Source organism: Staurois parvus, unplaced genomic scaffold, assembly GCF_062004578.1.
Source record: "Staurois parvus isolate SC_StPar_1 unplaced genomic scaffold, SC_StPar_1.0 ptg001451l, whole genome shotgun sequence".
Taxonomy (NCBI): Eukaryota; Metazoa; Chordata; class Amphibia; order Anura; family Ranidae; genus Staurois; species Staurois parvus.
Window position 1 is genome coordinate 995947 of NW_028319247.1, and position 19608 is coordinate 1015554.

The 19608-nt window shown below is 45.2% G+C and overlaps 1 protein-coding gene across 1 annotated transcript in view; it reads left to right on the forward strand.

Annotated features, from left to right (window-relative positions):
- The window catches only part of RIPOR3 (RIPOR family member 3), a 138672-nt gene that overhangs the window by 94271 nt on the left and 24793 nt on the right, over positions 1-19608 (forward strand). The window contains exons 9-11 of the mRNA XM_089662271.1: positions 101-144; positions 2433-2558; positions 6856-7001. Of these exons, the coding sequence (XP_089518397.1) occupies positions 101-144; positions 2433-2558; positions 6856-7001 (316 nt within the window). The remainder of the gene's footprint in view (positions 1-100; positions 145-2432; positions 2559-6855; positions 7002-19608) is intronic.

The window sequence follows — 19608 nt, forward strand, 5'->3', positions numbered from 1 at the left end:
TTTTTAAACAAAAAGCCTTTATATTTACAAATGTGCTGAAATGAACCGGAAACGGGTCATAAAAATCTTCAGAGTGTTTAACTGTCTTTCTCTTGTCTAGGTCTGGTGGGTTACGCCCGGCTTTGCCCTGGAGATCACTACGAGGTACAGTAACCATTTATTTTTCCCATCCAGAGACCATACACCGTGCCCTGGTCCATAAACCATGGAATACTGACTTCATTTTCCCAGAATCCTCTGCAGTGTTTACTGTGGAACCCTTGAACCAGGCAAGCGCTATGCCAAGCCCAAGAGATCGTGGACAATCCTGGCTGCAGATGCATAGTCATATATTCAGAGAGAGGATTTAATGTATGTCCTGACTTGATAGACGGTATTAGGGAGAGACATGTGGCTTGGGGAATACGAACGTTGTCGGTCAATTCCCTGAACTACTAAAAGTGGGTTTTACTACCAGCTCCGGCAGACATTAAAACCCGCCAAGTCTGGCACACAGCTCCGGTAAACTAAGATTCTAGAACTGAGAAGTGAAGTGGTGAAGGATTCAAATAGAAGACAGACTGAGCTCGTTTTCTCTGGATACGTTCATTTAGACGTCGGTCACCTAAATTGTAAAACACAGTTGTCCTGTTATGTATCCTATAATAGTTCTGCACTGCTATTATGCTATTACATACAAATACAATAAAACCCGGACTGACTATAAACATTAGAAAATAGATGTACACTCACAAATGAATGTTGTACTTGTATGAAATTATACAGTCATGGCCAAAAATATTGGCACCCCTGCATTTCTGTCAGATAATGCACAACATCACCCAGAAAATTGTTACAATTACAAATGTTTTGGCATTCTCATGTTTATTTCTTTTGTTTGTATTGGTATGACACACACAAAAAAAAGCCAAATCTGACACATTCCATGCAAAACCCCGAAAATGGACTGACTAAATTATTGGCACTTTCTCAAAATTGTAAGAAATAATTCCATTCCAAGTTTGTGATGCTCCTGTAATTTGTCATTAAACGTCCGTGTATCACTGACCAGGAGATGATAATATAGAAATCACACCGGCAACCAGTTAAAATGGTGAAAAATGACCTCCACCTTTCTGTTGGGTGTCTCGGTGTGCCACCTGGAGCATGGAGGAGAGAAAGAGCCGCAAAGAATTGTCTGAGGATTGGAGAACAAAAATGATGGAAAAGCATGGACTAACTCAAGGTTACAAGTCCACCTCCATAGATCCTAATGTTCCTGTGTCCACTGTGCACAACATTGTCAAGAAGTTTCCAGCCCATGGCACTGTAGCTAATCTCCCTGGAAGTGGATGAATGAGAAAAAATTGCTAAAAGATTGCAATGAAGGATTATTTTGTGACTAAAGAACCTCAATCAAATTTAAGCTGAACTTCTGGCACAGGGTACAACTGTGTCAGTTCGCACGATACGTTGCCATCTGAATGAAAAGGGAAGCTATGGTAGGAGACCCAGGAGGACCCCACTGCTGACACAAACAAAAAAAAGCCAGATTGGAGTTTACCAAAACTTACCTGAGGAAGCCAAAATCCTTTTGGGAGAATGTGCTGTGGACAAATGAAACAAAATGGCAGCTTTTTGGTAAAGTCCATCATTCTACTGTTTTTCAGAAAAAGAAATGAGGCCTTTAATGAAAAGAATCCAGTCCCTCCAGTCACACATGGTGGGGGGTCACTGATGTTTTGGGGTTGCTATGCTAATCTGAAGACTACCAAAGAATTCTGGGGTGCAATGTAGGGCCCGGTGTCAGAATGTTGGGTCTTCGTTAGAGGTCATGGGTCTTCCAGCAGAACAATGACCCAAAGCACACGTCAAAAATCCCCCAGAAGTGGTTTCAGACAAAGCGCTGGAGAGGACAGTTGACCCCATACGAGTGACAGTTGACACCCCATATCAGTGACAGCTGATCCCATACCAGTGACAGCTAATCCCACACCAGTGATAGTTGACCCCATACCAGTGACAATTGACCCCATACCAATTGACAGTTGACCCCATAACTGTGACAGCTGACTGCATACCAGTGACAGCTGACCCCATACCAGTGACAGCTGACCCCATACCAGTGACGGTTGATTCCATAACAGTGACAGCTGACCCCAAACCAGTGACAGTTGACCCCATATCAGTGACAGTTGACCCCATACCAGTGACAGTTGACCCCATACCAGTGGCAGTGGATCCCATACCAGTGACAGTGGATCTCATACCAGTGATAGTTGACCCCATACCATTGACAGTTAACCCCATACCTGTGACAGCTGACCCCATAACATTGTGGACTCCAGCTTCACTCACAAGGACGGTTCTTCTACTTCGTTGTCTGAATCAGGCTTACATGTGTAGTATCTCTCCCATTTCCCTCGTATAACTCCGCTATCGTTGTTTTGTAGGTGTTAATACGACTCGGCCGCCAGAGGTGGAGGTTAAAAGGCAAAATCGAAACAGACGACAGCCAGATGTGGGATGAAGAGGAGAGGATATTTATACCGAATCTCTGTGAAAACTTTGAAATCAAGGTATAATGTGTATACTGCACTACAAAGCTCAGCATGTCACTTCCTGGTAAAGCTGACTTTGTAGCCACATTGGCTATTATTTCTCTCTTTAATCTGTGCAAAGACATTTTATCTCATGTCGCTGTAGAAATCATATGTCATTCTCTCCTCAATCTCTCCCTATGGATCTCAGCTATAGCCATTTTATAATCACTTTCAACCACGAACAGGGGCAGACTGACCATTTGGAAACTCGGGCACTGCCCGAGGGCCCGGGGTCAGTAGGGGGCCCCATGAGATGCCCCTGGTACCTTTTTTATAGGCTTTTTTGAGTTTGGGCAAGGACACAGGGGCCCCGTGATCCCCTATTGCCCAGGGGCCCCATGAGTTGTCAGTCCGCCCCTGACCAAGAAGAAGGGTGGACTGATTTTTGTGCTTTAAAAAATTGTAATCATAATTATATAAAATGCACATTGTTTATTTGATATTTTTAGAGTGTTAAATCATCTCATATCATTCTGATTGAAGTTTGACTCAAAACAAACAATTCATAGGGTGTTTGGCACTCTTATAAGACAAGATGCATCCTGAGCGTCTCAGAAAACCAAACGCAAAGTTTATACATAAGTGTTGAATAATGTGTATCGGGAAGTGCTGGAGGCGTCAAGTCTTTCTTTTAATTGTCAGAAATGAAACCTGTAATATGTCAAAGTCTGTTGGGCTGTGTTGTAAAACAAATGTTCAGAAATACGGAGCGGGGTGAGATTTCAGGACAACTGATTAGCTGGGTGTTTTGTTTGGGTTATTGTCTTATGCTCCCGGTTAATGGGAGAGCTCTGGTTCAGCTGGGGGCAGACTTCTGCAGAGAGACTACTGCTTCCACCTGAAGGGCAGGTGACCCTTCCTTACAGCATGTTGGCAGGGACAAGGCTTTTCTACCTAGGCTGAGGCTGCCTATTAACAAAAACTATACTTTTAACTTTTGTTTTGATGATTTTGGGATGTACTTAGTTGATTTAAACTGAAAGATCAGTCGGACTTCAAAGACCCACTCTGGGCTGCTGTTAAATTTGCCTATGTAGTGTCTTCTCCCCACCGCCACACTGCAAATGCTTTTATGGCTGGGGTGGGTAGAAAATCCTAACCTCACTTCTGCAGGCCTTCTTCTCTCAGTGTGACCTTTCCCTTAAAGCTGTTCACTTTGCCGTCCAGCCAGTTGTAGTTCTCTGACCTCATCACGTACAATGCAGGGCCAGCAGCCCTGCATTGTATGGAAGGATGGCATGAACCCTTCATATTCTAAGGCTTCAGACATCAGGAGAATGCTAGCCTCCAGGGAAGCAAAGTAGTTATACATTTTCCCCAATCCAAACCAACATGTAACCCTTGCAGCACAGTAAGGAGGGGGGTGGTGGCCAACTGCATGGGTAATTCTAACAGCAAGCCAGAGATGGGCTTCAACACCTACTTGATTGTTTTGTTTGAGGGTGTGACCAGGGGCAGACTGACCATTCGGGTACTCGGGCACTGCCCAAGGGCCCGGGGTCAGTAGGGGGCCCCATGAGATGCCCCTGGTACCTTTCATAGGCTTTTTTGGGTGTGGTTTGAATGTGGGCTAGGACACAGGGGCTCCATGAATCCCTATTGCCCAGGGGCCCCATGAGTTGTCAGTCCTCTCCTGGGTGTGACTGAAGAGCCTTAGTGGAAGAAAGCAAAGAAGGGGCGCACTCTTCTCGTGCATTAACATGATAACAAGGAATTTATTTAAAATGACAAAAGTGTATACTCACAAACCAAGATAAAACAAGCTGGAAACCAGTGTGACAGTCCGAACAAACGGTACTCTGACAGCAGGGTGTGGTAACGCGTTTCGGGAGACGTACTCCCTTCTTCAGAGCTAAAACAACTATGCAAAGCGCAAACCTATATAGAGCCTTAGTCCAGATAGTACAGAAACTATTTTTTAATATTGCACCACTCAACCTAGTGTAATGAAAAAAAATACTGTTTGTGACTACTGCAAGAGTCAATTTTTTGTTTTTGTTTCTGGAGGAGGGCAATGTGGATTCTTTATCTTTTAGGAAGAAAGTCTGTAAAATAATTCATCAAAAAAAAAAAAATCATAAAACTTCCTTCTATATTTATGTTTTTTACTGTCACATTAAAGTGCTGGCTCCAGGTTTACGGGGCAGAGTTACATTCAAGCAGCGTAAGAGTTAATCAAACCCTTCCAGATGTAAAGGAACATATGGAGCTCCAGAAGGGGTCTTGTTATGGGATTTGGCTGCCCTCCAAACATCTCTCAGTGTTAAAGGTCTTTAGGGTAAAAAGCTATGCATACCTTGCATTAAATCTCTGCATCCAGCCATAGACATAGTGTTGTGCACAGTGGCATGCGGCGTATAAATAGCAGCCCCCCCCCCCCACTACACCTATAAATCTGCTGGGGAACCTCTGACATAGGAGTGATGTTTTACTGACATGCCTGGAATTTACAGGGGAGATTTTATAGATGATGCTTCACCCTTTGCAGATTTTCCCAAATAAGTGTCGATTAAACGCACCATCACCACATCTTATTCTGTTCCGCTGATCTCACGCCAGTTCAGCCATTCTCATAAGGGGTCGCCTGTCCTTGTTTTTATGAATGCTATTCTTGCAAGTGGTCAGTCAATTTTGTATACTGCTTGTGCATACATTATAGAAAGTATACATAGCATCCAGCTGTACCTGATTTTGAGGGCCTGTCCTTTGATTTGGAACATATTCCCTCTGTCCTCCTCTTTTGTCCCTCATTTTGGTCTGATCTATATAGATGTATATAAAATGCACTTTTTATCTTCCAAAAAGTGTTTTCCAGTGCTAAACCTTTCATCAAATTACTAAATTGCTTCGTTTGCAAGTTTCAAAGGCCAGTATAGAGGAGTAGTAGTGATAAAAAAAAGCACTAATCATTTATTTTTGTATAATTCTCCTTTAAGGGGGCGTGTTCTATGTGTACATGTTTTTGCTAATATGTGTCCCCTATATTCATCTTCAAAAGTTGGGAGGTATGAATATATCTTAACACACTACAGCAGTGGTTCTCAACCTTCCTAATGCCGCGACACTTTAATACAGTTCCTCATGTTGTGGTGACCCCAACCATAAAATTATTTACCCAGTAATTATAATTCATGAAGTGTCGTTTTACCTCCAATGCTGCTGCTTTCTACACAGTAGTTGCTTTCTACACAGTAGCTGCTTTCTACACAGTAGCTGCTCATTACACATTGGAAATATGTGTTTTCCCCCGATGGTCTTAGGCGACCCCTGTGAAAGGGTCATTCGACCCCCAAAGGGGTCGCTACCCACAGGTTGAGAACCACTGCACTACAGCTCTTTTATTAAATTTATAAAGACAGTCAAGCAATTTACCAAATATAGAGTTTTGCCTTGCTTCTGCTGTCCCCAGGGAACTATGCTGAGATCATTAACCGTTGTGCCATTCAAAGTTTAATATATGACCCCCCCATCTTTCTAAATGTGATTACATCTAGTCTCCACTCTCCAGCAGGAATGAGCAAGGAGCGAGCAAGCACCTCTAGATGCATACGAGAAATGACCTCTCCTCCTTGCTTCTGGACCTCTGTAGTCCTGGACTGCAAAAAGGCTTATGGTTATAGAATGGTTGGCAGGGATCAGCCCAGCCTGGGGTGCCAGTACTAGGACAGGTTCATCTAGTGCCCAATGCATGATGTTCAATGGGTGTACCACCCTGTGCCCAGTCTCTGCCCCCTAGCTCTGGTTGTACATGGTTGGTGTGTAGTGTGCACCGCACATGCGTGGTCAGTCATTTGCCTTCTAGCAGATAGAAGGCACTGTGTTTTTTTTCTCACCTGTGGGTGAATGGGGTGTGAGTGGGATTATTCCAGCACAGTGTGACAACAGTAGCTGTAAGAACAGACATAAAGCTTTCGGTTGCCAGCCACTAATCTGAAGCATGCAGAGCGGGTGACCCATCCTACCAACATGCCTAGAGCGGCTGCCCCTCCTGCCCACCCCTTGTCTTGGCCTTGTGTTGAACAACATGACACATTATTGTGTCCAGAAGGTGTTGTCTAGAAGGTGCGCCCATTCTTAAAGGAACAGTTATGGTGAGTGTTCTCTGATAGCACATTTTTTTTTGTGCAATGGGAAATTATCCTCTGCAATCTTTTTATTTATAATAGTTGTCGGTAATAAAAAAAGAAAATGAATTTGTACTCAACACAATTACATATCCATTGGCAGATAAATGGTGACGCTGTATTTAAGATGTTTACTCCTATTTTGGTAGGTCGTGGAGCTGCGCGGGTTATCCACCATTTCAGTTGGTGTTGTGACATGTGACAGTGCAGACTTCTTTACTACTCGGCCAAGAATCATCATAGTAGACATAACAGAACTTGGTACCATCAAACTGCAGCTTGAAGTCATCTGGAAGTAAGTGGTCTAACTTATAACTATTCCTCCGCAGCTGAAAGCAGCTCCCACCAGCCAAAAAGACTAAAGCATCTTTATTGGTGATCACACTAACAGGCCCAAGAGGGCCCTAGTGTCAGCTCCTCTGGTACAGTTTGGCGCAGTGTTCTCTGTACAGCACTGCAGTATTTGTCAGAGCTATATAAACCTGAAGGAGGATTATTCGCGTTCCAGACCAGACCCATATCTGTTAAGGAGACCTCCATTGATTCATACACTGCGTACTTAAATTACGCATATGGTGAGTGCGTAATTTTTACGCACCGCCACTGGATTTGATTGTTATGCTACACCATTTAATTACACAGTCTGTCACTTTTATTGAGGAAATTATTTAAATTCATAGTGATTTTATTGTTATTTCCAACTTGGAACAGACTTTACCAATACTCATTTTTAGCGCTGCACTTATTTATTATATGTCTATGACCAGGTTTTATATTGGTTACCTTGAGTGTTTCAGCTGCTGACCGGAGAGCGCTCACTTTATTACTTTATTTATACTTTCAAGGTTGGTCTATTGGTGCGTTCCTATACTCCTGCCTGAACCTGTATGAATATAAATTTAAAGTCAGATTAGATTAGATCCAGTGACATTTGTTGTATTCCTCCTGGACTCTAGGAAGCCCCTGTCATATTTAATAATATACAGATGTATACATTCAGCCATGAAGTTGCTTACCTGCCGTCCTATAAGAACATCCTGTCATGTATGTTTTTTGAGAGGTAACAGACATGTAGGGTCACAGAGTAACAGCTGACAGGGAGCATTAAACAGAGCTACGATGAGTAATTAAAGAGGCTTCAGCCAGAGAAGAGGAAGCATCTGGTGGCTGACTTAGAAGCCATAGAATAGGTAATCTAGATACAATACAACACATGAAGTCAGGATTCCAGATGTGCAGGAATTATGGGGGATAACAGCTGCCAAAGCAGAGACACACAGGATGAGTACACCATTGCGGCTTCTTGATTTTCCTCTCCTTCATAACATTGCATTGATGGACACAGGTACCTTTTTTTTCATCGCTGAAACTCATTTCTGTTTGTATTCCTACACTTGAAAAATAAACCGCTCTGCCCCAGGGGCGGACTGACAACCCATGGGGCACCCGGGCAATAGGGAATCATGGGGCCCCTGTGTCCTCGCCCACACTCAAATCACACCCAAAAAAGCCTATGAAAGGTACCAGGGACATCTCTTGGGGCCCCCTACTGACCCCGGACCCTTGGGCAGTGCCCGAGTTCCCCAATGGTCAGTCCGCCCCTGCTCTGCCCTGAACACATAATGATAAGTCTGCAATCTGGCATGGTCCATCCAACACTTAAGGTTGCCATCATCTGACTTAAACATTGCTTGGTCTGGGACTCACAAGAGACTGCCCATGATGCTGCAGAGGGGTGCTGGACCCAAAATTAGTGACATCTTTTGAACTTAAACTATAGCAGCCTCCAGTGCTGGATGGGAACCCCCATAATGCCTCATAACAGCTGTGCTGGTAAGCTCTCCATTAGTCTACTTGTAGGTTAGCCTGAAAAATATTTGTAGGCTACCACTACACTACTTTACTTAGAATGCATCTGGACTTTAAACCAGTGGCCACAGATAGACATTTGGATAAATGGCTCTATATTTAGGCTGTATCCGGTCTATAAACTGGAGGCTCTGGATGGACAGTTGGATAAATGGCTCTATATTTAGGCTGTATTTGGTCTATAAACCGGAGGCTCTGGATGGACAGTTGGATAAATGGCTCTATATTTAGGACGTATCCGGTCTATAAACCAGAGGCTCTGGATGGACAGTTGGATAAATGGCTCTATATTTAGGCTGTATTCGGTCTATAAACCAGAGGCTCTGGGTGTACAGTTGGATAAATGGCTCTATATTTAGGATGTATCCGATCTATAAATTAGAGGCTCTGGATGGACCGTTGCATAAATGGCTCTATATGATGTATCTGGTCTATATCCAGAGGCTCTGGATGGACAGTTGGATAAATGGCTCTTTATTTAGGATGTATCCGGTCTATAAACTAGAGGCTCTGGATGGACAGTTGCATAAATGGCTCTATATGATGTATCCGGTCTATAAACCAGAGGCTCTGGATGGACAGTTGGATAAATGGCTCTATATGATGTATCCGGTCTATAAACCAGAGGCTCTGGATGGACAGTTGGATAAATGGCTCTATATGATGTATCCGGTCTATAAACCAGAGGCTCTGGATGGACAGTTGGATAAATGGCTCTATATGATGTATCCGGTCTATAAACCAGAGGCTCTGGATGGACATTTGGATAAATGGCTCTATATTTAGGATGTATGCGGTCTCTAAACCAGAGGACCTGGAAGGGTTGTTGCATAAATGGTTCTATATTTAGGATGTATCCGGTCTATAAACCAGAGACTCTGGGTGTACAGTTGGGTAAATGGCTCTATATTTAGGATGTATCCGGTCTATAAACCAGAGTCACTGGATGTACAGTTGGGTAAATGGCTCTATATATAGGAGGTATCTGGTCTATAAACCAGAGTCACTGGATGTACAGTTGGGTAAATGGCTCTATATTTAGGATGTATCCGGTCTATAAACCAGAGTCACTGGATGTACAGTTGGGTAAATGGCTCTATATATAGGAGGTATCTGGTCTATAAACCAGAGTCACTGGATGTACAGTTGGGTAAATGGCTCTATATTTAGGATGTATCTGGTCTATAAACCAGAGGCTCTGGGTGGACAACTGGGTAATATCTGCTTTGAGTAGACTGTACTGTTTGTTTCCGTAACAAAGGAAAGCTTTTAGTTTAGTTATGGCCCCTCACCATGACCTGACTGGTAATCCTGTCTTAGGAACAGCAGGCTGGGTAGTTTTACGTATTGGGATGACCTGGCCTTCACCAGCAGTGCTTAGGAAAAGCACAGAAACAGGCAGATGGCCTAAAGGGGTCTAAAATGCTGACTTCTGACATTTCTCTGGACCGTACACCAAACATCTACAAATGTATTAATAAAAATAAGAGAAATATTTATCTGGGGACCCAATAAAAAGATAATATTTATTTTCCTTCTCCTCCACCTCCTGTGATTAGACAATGACTGATGGCCTGACGTCATTGAGCACATTACAAACAGCAGAACATCGCGTTGGCGGCTGCGCCTCCTTTTACCGTTAAGCGTCAGAATCGTTTCCCGGCACTGATGTTGTTGGAAGAATTGTAAAGTTTGTTCCCGGCACGCATCGCACAAAAAGTCCCTCCGCCTCTCTGCGGGGCGACGCTTATTTCAGGCCCTCCCTGTGGAGCACGCTTGCATTGTGTCGATAAATTATACATTCTGTACATGGAGCGCCTCCGATATCTCATCCAACACAAATAATGCGAGATGTCCCGCTGACTCAGGAAACGGCATTTGCAGATTCAACACACTGCCTTTAACCCTCCCGTGTGACAGGAGGTGTCAAATCTGACTGAAAGGTTTGTAAAGTGGGGAAATTCAGCTGGTATGGGGTGAGAGCAGGAGAGCAAGATCCAAGATCTTACGAATGTCAAGACTTGTTATCTTTATCTTTTCTGTCAATTTTGAGTGAATGGTGGCTAGGCACATCGGCCAGGAGTTTCTTCCATCTCTTGGTGACTTTGGGATGAAAGTCGCTGCCCCTGTGTTCCCAGCTCCACCCACCCTCCATTAGTTATAAAGAATGGATTGTTGCCATTATGCCGTTGACTTTTAGTTTATCTTTCTTTTTATATAATGGAGCAGAACAGCTCACTGGGGATGAGGTATGTAGTAATAGTTATTTATTCTTACAACCCAGCTCCACCTCTTTTTTTTTTTTTTTTAAATATTAATGTTTGCTAGCAGCAATCTCTAAAGTGAACCTTTCAATAAAGGTTGATGGTTGGAATTACGATTTCAATGGCTGAATACTGTTTCCTTGGTGTCCCCAAGGGCCGCTGTAAAGCTGGTCACACACATACATTTTTAGGCTTCACTCCAATTTTTATTTGTATTTTTCTTGATTATTTTCTTTTTTTTTTTACTTTTTTAAATTTGATTCAAATAGCATTTTGTATTGTTTTCACATAAAAATGTTATTAGGTTGATTTTGCTTTGGTGATTTAAAGGGACTGAAGTGAAAAAGTAATGTTTGGTAGAGCACACCATATACAACCCCTTTGACAATGATCCAAGGTTTTCGTAACATGGCTGCTTCCTTTAGGAATAAAACGAAAATCATTTAAAACTGATTCTAAAGCATTTTTCATACACATCATAGGATTGCCGAGCTTTCAGATGAGAATGGACATTGTTAGGGCCTACAGGTTTTTTATAGTAGCAGCCAGGGCCGGATTTAGGGGAGGGGGGGGTGCTGGGGTGGGCTATGCCCCCCAGATTTTAGTTGTTCCCCCCAAAACCAAAGCTATCTGTGTGGAGAGGAGGAGCTCTGCTGCCTATGCCCAGGCTGTGTGCAATGCAGAGATGGGAGAAGGAGCTCTGCTGAGTGCCCTGGCAGCAGCAACCCCTGTCCTGCTAAAAGTGACCCCTATCCTCTGCCCTGCCCGCAGTGACTCCTGTCCTCTGCTCTGCCAGTTGTGACCCCTGTCCTCTGCCCTACTGACTCCTGTACACTGCCCTGCTGACCCTGTATACTGCCCTGCTGACCCCTGTACACTGCCCTACTGACCCTGTGTATTGCCCTGCCGACTCCTGTACACTGCCCTGCTGACCCCTGTACACTGCCCTGCTGACCCTGTGTATTGCCCTGCTGACCCCTGTACACTGCCCTGCTGACCCTGTGTATTGCCCTGCTGACTCCTGTACACTGCCCTGCTGACCCTGCATACTGCCCTGCTGACCCTGCATACTGCCCTGCTGACCCCTGTACACTGCCCTGCTGACCCTGTGTATTGCCCTGCTGACCCCTGTACACTGCCCTGCTGACCCTGTGTATTGCCCTGCTGACTCCTGTACACTGCCCTGCTGACTCCTGTACACTGCCCTGCTGACTCTTGTACACTGCCCTGCTGACTCCTGTACACTGCCCTGCTGACCCAGTATACTGCCCTGCTGACCCCTGTACACTGCCCTGCTGACTCCTGTACACTGCCCTGCTGACCCAGTATACTGCCCTGCTGACCCTGTACACTGCCCTGCTGACCCCTGTACACTGCCCTGCTGACCCCTGTACACTGCCCTGCTGACCCCTGTACACTGCCCTGCTGACTCCTGTACACTGCCCTGCTGACCCAGTATACTGCCCTGCTGACCCCTGTACACTGCTCTGCTGAACGTCCATTCTCTGCCCCACCTGATATTTTTTTATTGCACTCTCACATCAAACAGGCTAGATCTGGCCATGGTGGCAGCATGTCTGGAGTAGGATGGGTTAATTTACATTCGGCCTCCCACGGAGTAATCTGGATGTCATCCTTCTGGCATGCCAAGTTTTCTTGTTTATTTGTGTTTTCTGTGTCCCAGGCAAGGTGTTAATTAAGAGATTCAAATCGTGTGTGTTAGTGAGAATTCCATATGAAATCAGTTTACATGTAGACGTCAGGCGTGTAGTGTTGTGTCTGCCATGACAATCATCCATATTCAGATGTTACTTTATTTGCAGCTGTTTATATACTGACTGACCAGAATGCAATAGGGTACAGTAGACATGGCAGTTGTGGGACCCCAAGTGTCAGTGTGTCATTGTTCTGGGACCCCTAGATGTAAATGTGCCATTGTTCTGGGACAACTAGATGTCAGTATGGCATTTTTCTGGGTCCCCCAGGTGTCAGTGTATCATTGTTATGGACCCCCAAGTGACAGCGTGCCATTGCTCTGGACCCCCAAGTGTCAGTATGTCATTGTACTGGACCCCCAAGTGTCAGTGTGTCATTGTTTTGGGACCCCCAACTGTCAGTGTGTCATTGTTCTTGGACCCCTAGATGTCAGTATGTCATTGTTCTGGGACCCCTAACTGCCAGTGTATCATTATTTTGTGACCCCCAAGTATCAGTGTTTTATTGTTCTGGGACCCCCAGCTGTTAGTGTGTCATTGTTCTGGGACCCCCAAGTGTCAGTGTGTCATTGTTCTGGGACTCCCAAGTGTCAGTGTGTCATTGTTCTGGGACTCCCAAGTGTCAGTGTGTCATTGTTCTGGACCCCAAGTGTCAGTGTGTCATTGTTCTGGACCCCAAGTGTCAGTGTGTCATTGTTCTGGGACCCCCAAGTGTCAGTGTGTCATTGTTCTGGGACCCCCAAGTGTCAGTGTGTCATTGTTCTGGATGCCCAAGTATCAGTGTGTCATTGTTCTGTGCCCTCCAAGTGTCAGTGTGTCATTGTTCTGGGACCCCAAAATGTCAGTGTGTCATTGTTTTTGGACCCCCAAGTGTCAATGTGTCATTGTTCTGGGACCTCCAAGTATCAGTGTGTCATTGTTCTGGGACCCCCAAGTGTCAGATTCTCAGTGTTCTGGGACATTAACATGCGTCCACAATTCTTAAAAAAAGAAGACTTTCTATGGTTCATTGATCTTTTCTGTAATAATTCCTGTACGATGATCCTTGCATGATTAAACCAACTGAATCCTTCAGCAACGCTCCCGCTGTCTCCCTCTGTGAAGATCTCAGAATCTTCGTCTTCCAGGAGAAGGGTGGTTCTCTTATATTCTGGTCACACGGTGTTCTGAGATTTGTACAGCCCTGGTTTAGATGATCTATTCTTCAACCTAAATAGGCCACGTCTGACTACCCTGCACCGTCCTCTGGTATTTAATGTCACGTAGGTCTATGCACATATGAAGATCGCTCCAACAGGCACACTCTATTCCATGATTAAATCTCAGTGATTCATCACCCAGACTCCTCTGCTCATGGAGGGGCCAAAGCCGCATCTAGCACATCTTTTTCCATGACCTGTACGAGCGCAGCACGCTCCTTTAGCGGCGTCATTCCTCAGTCGCAGCTGTGCTGGACTCCTAATGGTAAAACAGAGCTCAAAGGATTCAGCCAGAAGGCCCTGAGATGTCCCCGCGTACAAACTAAACAGATATTACACCACTTGACTTCACATCGGAACATTCTTCACATTCCTCGTCCTCTTATTTTATGAAGAAATGTGTCTATTTACAGACTTATTTTCCAATTAAGAGGATTTATGAGGAGTTGAAAATACCTCTTTATACAATGTCTGTTCCCCGTACAGCGCTGCCGTATATGTCAGAGATATATAAATGTATAATAATAGTGTGCAACTGTGGGGGAGGGGACATTCGAGTGTAAGCTCCTCTGGTACAGAGACTGATGTGACTGTGGGGGAGGGGACATTAGAGTGTAAACTCCTCTGGTACAGAGACTGATGTGACTGTGGGGGAGGGGACATTAGAGTGTAAGCTCCTCTGGTACAGAGACTGATGTGACTGTGGGGGAGGGGACATTAGAGTGTAAGCTCCTCTGGTACAGAGACTGATGTGACTGTGGGGGAGGGGACATTAGAGTGTAAGTTCCTCTGGTACAGAGACTGATGTGACTGTGGGGGAAGGGACATTAGAGTGTAAGCTCCTCTGGTACAGAGACTGATGTGACTGTGGGGGAGGGGACATTAGAGTGTAAGCTCCTCTGGTACAGAGACTGATGGGACTGGCTCAGTGTTCTCTGTACAGCACTGCAGTATATGTCAGAGCTATATAAATGTATAATAATAATAGTGTGTGACTGTGGGGGAGGTGACGTTAGAGTGTAAGCTCCTCTGGTACAGAGACTGATGTGACTGGCTCAGTGTTCTCTGACATTGGTGTTCTACAAATCTGGAATAATATGATATATTTATCCTCACCATTTATGGGCTTGGTTGCACCTATTGTGTGTATAATTTGTCTTATTGCGGCTGATGAGATAAGTATCAGGTCAGGGGCGGACTGAGCATTTGGAAACTTGGGCACTGCCCGAGGTCCCGGGGTCAATAGGGGGCCCCATGAGATGCCCTTGGTACCTTTTTCATAGGCTTTTTTGAGTTTGGGCAAGGACACAGGGGCCCCATGATCCCCTATTGCCCGGGGGCCCAATGAGTTATCATTCCGCCCCTGTATCAGGTTGTAGTCGGTGTTACTCTGTTATGCATGTGAAGTTGTATGTTTAGGAAGCAGCACTTTGTCTGGCCACACTCCGCTGGAAGTCTCTCTACCATCCTGGGGTTTGGACTACAGATCAGATATCTGCTCCCATCCAACAGCGCTGTCAATGGTGCTCCTAGTTATTCTGCAGAATGTGAAAAGTCTAAATAAAATATTTGATCTTCCTGGGGGGGGGGGGGTCGGGGAATGCCAGGCCATTGTGTGGACATTGGTCATCGGAGACTACAGCTTGAGGTTCTTGGTCATCAACCAGTAGGATTACCAGGGGTAAGTTAGCTAATGTATCTATATGCAGTTAATCCAGCCAATTACTTTTCTGATCAGTTTCTATTGTAATTGGAAGCCCGTGTTCCCTAACTGAATAAAATGTAGAATATTTTATTGTCCTCCCTACCGTGGCAGCTGATATCCTCCATTGCTTCAGCCCCAAATGTTGGTTTGCACTTACGACATCATGTACAATTGAGGTCCAGCAAATGTTTAGCAGGGATGATGTCATAGTGCCTGTATATAGATAGATACTAGAGGGAGATTCCTCAATATGTTCTGTAGATGCAGAAGAAACAGCAAAACTCCCAGCAAATATTTATTTTGGGTTATCTACCTGTATTAGAAAGCCAAGCCTCAGATTTCAGGTGTTGCACCCCCCTAGCTAGTGCAGGCTGTTTGGACAGAGTAGTATAGTTCTTATGTAATCAGTGGAGCAGGGGTTGATTGTTTCGGCCTGCTCAATGTCTCACAGGCAGCTGCTCTGATTGCTTCCCCCTGTATTTTAGACCATTCTAGAATTATAGTGGAAGGAAGAATGAGAAAAGCAGTCTGATTACTATGGGAATCCAGCCTACCCCTGGAGAGGTGTACCCAGTAGGTGGCTGGAAGCCCATAAATAGTCTGGGGTCTGTGGCAGGGGGAGTAGAGTTTCTGGGTACAGTCCTGCCAGAAGAGCACCCTGTGCAGGGTCTCTGAGGCAGGATTATTGGAGGTGCTATTCAGAAGACATTGAGGTCCCAGCTGGTTTGATTCCGGAGAAGCTCACTGGAGAGTACCAAGAGGAAGTTGGGGGGAGAGTAAGTGCCCAGCTGTCCTCTGGTAATGTGAGTCTGTGTCTTTCTCACTGAAGAGTGCCTGGTGGATATTGGAAGGAGGCAACCGATGATCCTGCGGCATTGTAAGTGACCTGTGTACTGGGCATTCGTGACTGTGTGTAGCTCTTAGTTCTTTGGAAGAAGACATAGTCGCCTGTGAGCAGTAGGGAGTCATGTGGGACTTTTTGGGTTGTTTAGTGTGATAGAGAAGAGTCCTCATAGAATTCAGTTCAACAGTTTGGTGTATCCCATGCTTCCTTCACCTCATCCAAGTTCAACTTTACAATAAAGCATCAAAAGACACCCCTAGACTGATTTGAGCCAGTGTAAGTGGAGAAAATTCTGTGTGCCTGGCTGTGTGTGCAGTAGTTGAGGGGAACAGAGAGTTCACCAGTGGCCCCCTAGGGGGGGTGCTCTACACATGTGTATCTATAACAGATGTACAGATACAGACGCCAGGGTACTAGGTGTTACCCTAGACTCCAATCTGTCCTTTCAGCCCCAGGTCCAATTGCTGACAAACTCATGTAGAATTCACCTACGCAACATCTCCAACATCACCTACGCAAGATACGCCCGTTCCTAACCTCGGAAACCACTAAGCAACTTATTCACTCCCTTATCATATCACGCCTCAACTACTGTAACTCCCTCCTCACTGGCCTACCTCATCGCAGGCTATCCCCACTCCAGTCCATCATGAATGCTGCTGCCACACTCATCCACCTTACTAACCGTTCTGTATCTGCCACCCCTCTCTGCCAATCCCTCCACTGGCTCCCAATTGCCCAACGGATAAAATTCAAAACACTAACACTGACGTATAAAGCCGTTCATAACACTGCCCCTAATTACATCACTGACCTTGTCTCTAAATACCACCCAAACCGTCCTCTCCACTCCTCGCAAGACCTCCTACTCTCTAGCTCCCTTGTCTCCTTCTCCCATGCCCGTCTCCAGGAGATCTCAAGGGCTTCACCCATCCTCTGGAACTCCTTACCCCAATCTATCAGGCTATCGACTACTCTGCTCACTTTTAGGCGCACTCTGAATCCCATCTCTTCAGGGAAGCCTACCCCGACCCCAGCTAATACTGGAATCCTCTACTCTTCCTACCACTCCATCCCCCACAGCTAATTACCTCTTGTACCACTATCCCCTCCCTCCTAGATTGTAAGCTCCAAGGATCAGGGCCCTCTAATCCCTCTTGTATTGAACTGTACTGTCTCCCTCCATAATGTAAAGCGCTGAGCAAACTGTCGGCTCTATATAAGTCCTGTATAATAATAATAAAATAATAATGTCAGTGCTAGGAAGAGAGAACATCAGGACATTCAACAATAATAAACACCTACTGTACCTACAATTCCATGGGTAAAATTTCCCTGCTATGGTTAATGGTTCTCCCTCGTCTCACCCTAGCATGGGAGTTCTCTATAATATAAAATAACAATTAAAGATGGCCCCCAGCCAACTGAAATCTTACTTCAAGTCAAATAAAATCCATGGTTATGTATTAGAGCCCCTGTTTTCAATGGTGGAGCCCACATGGGTATTCATTGGTGCAGGAACCATGCAGGAAGTCCTGTTCATGTCATTTGGGATGCAGAGGCTGCATGGACACAGGCAATGCTCCCAATTTGACATCTGTATGATTTGCACAGCCCATAATGGAGACAGTGTACACTCAGGACCATGCACCCACACCTGCATGGATGTCATATTGGGAGTATCCACTGTGCCTGTATAGCCTCTGCATTTCTATTGACATGAATGGGACTACCTGCACAGGGATGCATGAAATACCTGTACATCCCTATGTGGGTAAACACGGCATGGGCCTGTAGTACACCCCGTGTAAATGAGTCCTTTCTCTTCAGCCTCCACCCAATATTGAAATATCAGTTTTTAGGTGCACTGACTCTTTAAAGTAGAATCCTATTCAAAACCATTTGTTTCCCCTCTGGGGAGGGTCTTCCTTTCTTCCTGTGTGGTTACTGGTACAAGACATGAAAGGAACCTCTCCAATGGGGACTCAGATGGCCATATCTTCTTAGTAGGTCATGTGGCAGGTTAAACTTTTCATCTGTGCTCAATCAAGCCTTGCAAAGTCTTCTGATTCTCCTCAGTTACATCCCTGGAGTTAATCCAGATTATTAAGCGATGGCATGTGAAGATTACAGCCGATACGGCAGACTCTACCACGTTCTGACCGCAGTGCGGTTTAGAGTGTCCATTGCTGCATATTCATGGGGGGCTTTTTGTCATTCCAGCAAAGTGGAGGATGGGCAGCGGCCACCTTCCCTCCGACCTTTGATGTGCGCTTCCCGCAGACGCCAACATGGCAAGCTACATTTTGCCCCCCGCTGCTGAGAGAGCGTGCTGGATTACATTAACTAAATATACGTAGCAGCCAAAAATATCAGCGCTGTGACCAGAAGGGGCTCTGATACTTCCTAGTTCCTGGTCATCGGCAATGCACATGCTGTAGATGTATGTCGAGATGTTTCCTCATTACCGGCCTGTGTGTTATATCCTGATCCAGTATTTCTACAGCTGCCCTATACATGTTCGTCTCTGTCCTATGTTAAAGAGGAACTATCAATACTATCAAACTTTCAATGCTGAGAGCAGCATCAGTAATTTGTCTCAGATCAGATTTAAGTCTTTATTTCTAATAAATCAGTGGTTGGCACATATCCTTTAAGACAGTGGTCTCCAAACTGCGGCCCAGGGGCCGGATGTTGCCCTTTGCTTGCTTTCATCCAGCCCTTGGGGCACTATTTCACCCACTAACACCAACAAAGGGATACAATTCCTACCAATGACACCAACGATGGGGCACAGTTCATTCCAATGATACCAACAATGGGGCCCAGTGACACCAATGTTGAGGCACAATTCCTCCCAATAACACCATAAATGGGGCACAATTCCTCTCACTGACACCACCTGAGCCCCATCGCGATCCAGCGATGTGAATGACAACCTCAGCTGTCCCGGGTCTCTGCCTTCTCATTGGCTCAGAAAGCAATGGGGCATTGCTTACTCCCACTGATGCCAGGACATTTTCTACTCCCGATGGCCATGGTCCGGCCCTGCTAAAGACTGACGGACAGTAAATTGGCCCTTTGTTTATAAAGTTTGGAGACCCTTGCTTTAAGAGCTACAACTCTTAGTATGCACCACTGGCTGGGTTCATTGATTTGGATCAGTGATAGGGTTACAATTCCCAGCAGGCACTGACAGCCCAGACCTGTATAGCCTGTCTTTGTCTGTCTTTCAATGTCGATCTATTTGTAGTCACTCTTGCAAGGTGGAGGCCAATCATGTCTTTGTGTCCAGCTACCTGTCTG